At 45.4% G+C, this 6,108-nt stretch overlaps 2 protein-coding genes across 2 annotated transcripts; one reads left to right on the top strand and one right to left on the bottom strand.

Annotated features, from left to right (window-relative positions):
- The first annotated feature begins 6 nt into the window (after window positions 1-6).
- On the top strand, window positions 7-3,990 carry LOC125528783 (ubiquitin-conjugating enzyme E2 2). Its single transcript, XM_048693221.1, has 5 exons — window positions 7-194; window positions 361-386; window positions 2,811-2,900; window positions 3,027-3,115; window positions 3,630-3,990. Exons 1-5 carry the CDS (start codon window positions 70-72, stop codon window positions 3,756-3,758), a joined length of 459 nt encoding a protein of 152 aa, XP_048549178.1. The 5' UTR covers window positions 7-69; the 3' UTR covers window positions 3,759-3,990.
- On the bottom strand, window positions 3,816-6,105 carry LOC125528782 (probable inactive leucine-rich repeat receptor-like protein kinase At3g03770; the record flags this gene model as incomplete). Its single annotated transcript, XM_048693220.1, has 7 exons — window positions 3,816-4,592; window positions 4,671-4,782; window positions 4,886-4,917; window positions 5,025-5,233; window positions 5,328-5,568; window positions 5,694-5,827; window positions 5,967-6,105. Coding segments are annotated over 7 exons (1,149 nt in total), but the record flags the coding sequence as incomplete, so codon positions are not given.
- Window positions 6,106-6,108: the final 3 nt, after the last annotated feature.

Here is a 6,108-nt window from a genome sequence, read left to right as displayed (position 1 = left end):
GGGCGCGGGCGGCGGGTCAGGGCAGGCGAGCGCGCGCGCGTGCGCTCCGGGAGCGAGGGATCGGTCGGGATGTCGACGCCGGCGAGGAAGCGCCTGATGCGCGACTTCAAGCGGCTCCAGCAGGACCCGCCCGCCGGAATCAGCGGCGCGCCGCACGACAACAACATCACCCTTTGGAACGCCGTCATATTTGGGTAACAGCACAAATCCTGCCCTGTTTCTCTTCTGTTCATCCCTAGGTTTTGGTGCTTGGGGATCTCGCGGAGTCGCGATTTCCGTTGTACTAGTTCGGTGCGTCGTTGATGTATATGGTGCCGCTGTTATCGTTCCCTGATGTTGTTGTTTCGTGTGATTCTGCAGGCCCGATGACACGCCGTGGGATGGAGGTGAGCCGCCGGTTCCCGATTTAGGTTTCAGTTTGTTTCCTTCATTCATCCGTGTGCATGTAGCTGCTCGATTACTAGTGTTTGCCTGCTGTGTGATACACTGAGTGGTTGATTGGCGCTGCAGCTGGACCTATTTATGATCTGTCTGTAATCGCGCGAAAGATTGTTGTCTTTCTAGTTTGATTTCTCATGTACACGGTGTGGATGTAGAGCTAAGGGGAAGTAGAATAACTTTTTGCCCCCAAAGTAGCAACCTGCCTAACTAAGCCTGTCGTTTACCGGTCAGTTTACGTCACTGGTATGACAGGAAACCGTCGAACCGAAAGCTGTAGCATTCGTGATGTCCGTTGTTTAACAGAAACGTAACGGGCTGCCTGTTGTGACATAGTGATTGGCTAATTGGTACCGTACTACGGCCTATTTGTAATCCGTAATCGTGTGAGAAATTGTCGTCTTCCTTGTTTGATTTCTCTTATACAAGGCAAAGCTAATGGGAAGTGCAATAACTTTCTGCACCCAATTACCTACCTGCCTAACTAAGCCTGTCGTTTACCGGTCGGATTATGTCACTGGTACGGCAGGAAACCGAAAGCTGTAGCATTTGTGATATCCGTTGTTTAACGGAAACATAACGGGCTTCCTGTTGCAATATAGTGATTGGTTAATCGGTACCGCAGTTGGACCTATTTGTAACCTGTCATTGTGCGACAAATTGTCGTCTTTCTCGTTTGATTTCTCATATACACGGTGTAGATGTAGAGCTAATGGGATGTACATTAGCCTTTTGCCCCCAGAATAGCAACCTGCCTAACTAAGCCTGTCGTTTACCGGTCGGTTTATGTCACTGGTGTGACGACAGAAAACAGAAAGCTGTAGCATCCGTGCTGTCCGTTGTTTAACGGAAATGTAAAGGGCTGCCTGTTGTGATATAGCGAATTGGTTAATTGGTACTGAAGTTGGACCTATTTATAATCTGTAATCGTGTGAGAAATTGTCGTTTTCCTCGTTTAATATGCAATAACTTTTTGCACCAAAATAGCTACCTGCTTAACTAAACTGTCGTTTACCGGTCGGTTTACGTCACTGCTACGGCAGCAAACCAAAAGCTGTACCATCTGTGATGCCCGTTGTTTAATGGAAACAGAAAGGGCTTCCATCTTGTGTTTGATTGCTGCTTTAATGCTAAAGGGTGTCATCCTCTCACAAGTTAGCAAGAAACATGTTTTTACAGATGTTAAATTTGGTCTAGTAATGTGCACAGTGCAGCTATCTTTAAGCAAGGTTAATCCCTATCTTGCCTCTGTGTAGTGCGTATCTGGCCTAAGCGCACGCCCAGCAGCGCTTAAGGCTAGGCATTTCGTTGTCGCCTAATTCATAGGGCACACCTAAGTGCACGCTTAGAAGCTCCTTATTTTTATCATTGCTCTAAAGTGTACGTTACAGTTTGGCATCCTACCTGGCACACCTGAAATCAGTAATAAGCATATGACCCATAAAAAAACATGCTCTTGGCTCTTGAAATAATAGTGACGGAGTGTGTGCGCGGGTTAGTCTTCTCGACTATCATTACTTGTATCTGCTGGTTTTTTTTGTGGTGTATGCCAGCTAGCAATTATTATGTACTCCCGCTGTATCAAAATATAAGACGTTACTTGACACTATGACAGTGTCAAAAAAGGTCTTATATCTTGATACAGAGGGAGTAATATATATCTCCCGCAAAAAAAAGGGAGTAATATATATGTACTACCTTAGTCTTAGCCTTAAGTCATGAGTTCGTCATGCACGTGTGTAGCCATCATATGAGCGGTGATTTGGGAGCCCTTGTTTGAGATGGGGTCTCTATTCCTACCTGTGCATGTTGGAGTATGATTTATTTATTATTGGTATTTGTTGTCGTAGCACAACTGGCAAAATTTATCGGGGCACATTGTATTTTTGTTGGGCAAGATCACTTCATCTCTAGAGCCCAGAGGACAAACAATTTTGTCTTCTGCAAGGTACTGAGATGGGGCTGCAGTAATTAAATATCAGCTTTATTTTGTGGAGTTTTGTTTGTTTGGGACAAAGTATTCTAGAAGCCTAGAATACATGATCATCTGATTCAGGAATGACTACTTTCTACCCAAGTCCAGTTGCCTGCAAGACTTAAAAACACCCTGAAATTGTGATAACTGATAATATATTTTTTGGATCCAGTTCGATGTTCATTGGATCCTATCCCTTTGGTTTGGTTTGTTAAGATCACAAACTGCTTAGTTTAGTTTGACAAGCTTATGCTCATGATCCAAGGAAACTACATACATGGTACCAGGGAAATATGGTCCGCACTGTGTCTTTCCATTGCTGTAGTCTGGAGAACAAACTAGTGGTTTTATTAAGTAGTCATAAGTTTAATAACATTTATTATGTTACACATTATAGGTACGTTCAAGCTGACCCTGCAATTCACAGAAGATTACCCCAACAAGCCACCAACTGTTCGTTTTGTCTCAAGGATGTTCCACCCAAACAGTATGTCCTCTTCATGACTTCCATTCAATCACTTGATTACTTCTTGAAATGACTATACTGTTCTCAGAGATTGAAGCCTTGAGGGTCTGTTCGAAATTGGTTTAATGTTTTCTATTATCTGTCCAGTTTATGCAGATGGAAGCATCTGCTTGGATATCCTACAGAACCAGTGGAGCCCTATATATGATGTTGCAGCAATATTGACCTCTATCCAGGTATTCTTTAGGCCATCTCTCTTACTGTAATTAGATTAATTTTCTAGCTTTATTGGTTGCTGTTCACTTCATTACACAATGCAACCATTGGTACCTACCAACTACTCTTTAAGTTTACACAATCCGTATTGTTGTCATCAGAAGTAAAACCTGTTTCAATTTTACAATAGTATAGAGGAAACAAGAACGGTGCTCGCCTATAGATTGACATGAGTTGCACAGTACTGTCATTGAGGCCAGATCCAGATCTTATTGAGAACTTTTATTGTGTAACAACCACCTGTCCTATAGGTAACATGCGACCAATAAAGAGTTACCAGTGACACAGCTTGCTAAAGTTTGATCATAAATAGCAAGTTACCAAATACAGCCTTTTCTTCCGTTCTGTTGTGGATGTAAAAATTATTTTCCTCATTTACTTCGAAAGTAGTGTCCTGGGGTGCTATGGGTTATCTGTCCCTGAATCCACACACTATACTTAGTTTACTTATTTCTGTCGTGGTTTGCTATGCAGTCCCTGCTGTGCGACCCGAACCCGAATTCTCCTGCGAACTCTGAAGCAGCCAGAATGTACAGCGAGAACAAGCGCGAGTACAACCGCAAGGTTCGTGAGGTCGTGGAGCAGAGCTGGACAGCGGACTAGCGTCGCCAGATCCTGCAATAAGCAATGCCCGGAACGTCTCCATTTCTGGCTTTGCTGGTCTGTACCACCGAATTAAAACATTGAAAAACCCCATGGCCGTTGTGTCCCTGTGCTTGATCTCCTCTTGTTTTTTCGGTGCTTGTGACCTGTTTGGTGAACTAAGGCATGTTATAGCCATTGTAAAGATTTTATGTTATAGCTAAGAAGTTGGTGCTGCTTGCGAGTCTTTAAACACTTGGTGTGTTCTACAAATGGTATTTGTGCTAGTTTTGGTAGAAGCAGGAACGATGCTTGCCCAACATTATTATTGCTAGCATAGAGAAAAAACATAGGAATATTTGCTCCCGAGATGAAGGCTTCAGGTAGAGAAACAACAGAGGAATTGAAAGGAAAAAGAAAGCTCTACACTGACAGAAGAAATACAACCCTAGTAGTTGGGAGCCTGCTTTTCTGCACATCCTGGAGGACAACTCATCACCGGCAGCTGCATGTTCATCCATCCTCCTGGGAGCTGGATGACTTGGACGGGAGAAACAGCTGGTTTATTATCATCTATCTGCTGAATCTGGAGGACCTGGCGGTCCGGGACGACGACACCGGGGACCCGTCGCCGCTCCGGATCTCCCCCTCCCAGTCGTCCTGCACCTGGGTGGCGAACTGGAGGTTCCAGAGCACGTCCTCGACCGACGGCCGGTGCACCGCCTCCTTGGCCAGGCACCTCAGGCAGATCTCCATGACTGTCCTCAGTGATTCCTCTGAACAGCTCTTGCTCACCGCCGGGTCCACGAAGCTCCTCCTCCTGGCCCTGTCCTCCTCGGCCATTGCCCATAGCAGCTGCAGCACAAACAAGATTCAGGTATCTGTGTTGCGTTGCGCACTACCATCTACAACTAGGTGACCGATCATACATACCAGTTCCTTCATTATTTCCACCTCATATATGGATGTGATGGGCTTTCCAGACACAAGCTCAAGCAGGATCACCCCGAAATCAAATATGTCAATCTTGTCGCCGAGCATCGTGCTGCAAAGTAGCATTGCGGAACAAGGAAAGACGAAGAAAATATTAGTTGTGCCGGTTGGAATTGCTAGATGATAAGCATCTGAAGCTTGAAACTTGTAGATACCTGTCAGTTTGGTGCCTGCTTCCAGCCCCTCCCTGGTCGGATTGACAGACAAGCATACATTGTTGGTCAGCAAATGGCCATAAAAACCTTACAAAGAGTAGCTGGATGTTTTCAATAAGTTAGTATTTCGCGGATCTACCTCAGGTTTTGCAGCCTCTCCTAGGATCGGAATGTTGTAGCTGCCGATTTTGGCGACATGGTTTTGGTCTAGAAGAATGTTGCTGATCCTCAGATTATTCCCAAACAGACCAGGTATGATCCCTCCATGCAAGAACTGTATGCCCTTGGCAACGCCGATGGCGGCTGATATCCTCTGCCCCCAGGTAAGCTTCCGTCCTTCAGTTCCTTCTGGTAATGAACAGTTCAAGCAAAGCAACATAACATTCAGGCATTGGACCGTCAGAGCAATTGAAAAAAATGGAGATAAGAGCTGACAACATACGCGAAATCCTGCTCCTCAAGTTCCCGTTTTGCACGTACTCGAACACGAGGTAGAGTTGGGTCACGGTGGATTCGTCGAGATCGTATTCAAAGCAGTGCCCTAGAGCACTGACCAAGTGCCGATGCCTGAGCCTAGATATCGTTTCGATGTGGCGGTTGAAGCTTTGGGAGCTCTGGTTCCTCTTAACCTTGAGGCTCCTGATTGTCACCGAGGCACCATTGCTTAGCTTCCCCAGATACATCTGACATGATGAACTCATGGTCATGAACATAACCAGAACAAGTCGTGGTAAAATTTCAGGCATCACTTGCCCCAATTTGTGAACAGACTGAAGAAAATTCAGTGAAGAGATCGACGACGCTGTACCTCGCCATAAGAATCTTGCCCAAGCAGGCAAGAGTTTGCGAAGTTGTTCGTCGCGGCCTCGAGCTCGACCAGAGAAAATGATCTATATGGTGGGATCCCCAAAGCTCCTAGCTTCACTGTCTGTGATATGTAACCTTTTTATTTGTCATCCCAAATGCCAAAATGGAAGCAAATGTTAGTGAGTTTTTCATCAAGTTTGATTTCAAGAAATGAAATTCAGGGTCTTAGACTAATTTCACAAGTCATAGGATGAAATTCAGAGATCGATCATACGTGCATCGGCGAACAGCTTGGAAGGGTAGGCACTGGAAGTAGAAGTATGGTCCTCCATCAATGTCGCCGAGGGCCTCGTCTTCGCCCCTTCCATGGTCATCTTCTTGACGGCGAAGAAGGCCATGGCGCCGACGAGCGAGAC

Source organism: Triticum urartu, unplaced genomic scaffold (assembly GCF_003073215.2).
Source record: "Triticum urartu cultivar G1812 unplaced genomic scaffold, Tu2.1 TuUngrouped_contig_5105, whole genome shotgun sequence".
NCBI lineage: Eukaryota > Viridiplantae > Streptophyta > Magnoliopsida > Poales > Poaceae > Triticum > Triticum urartu.
Note: the sequence above shows the minus strand (reverse complement) of the source record. Positions and strands in the feature narration are given on the sequence as shown.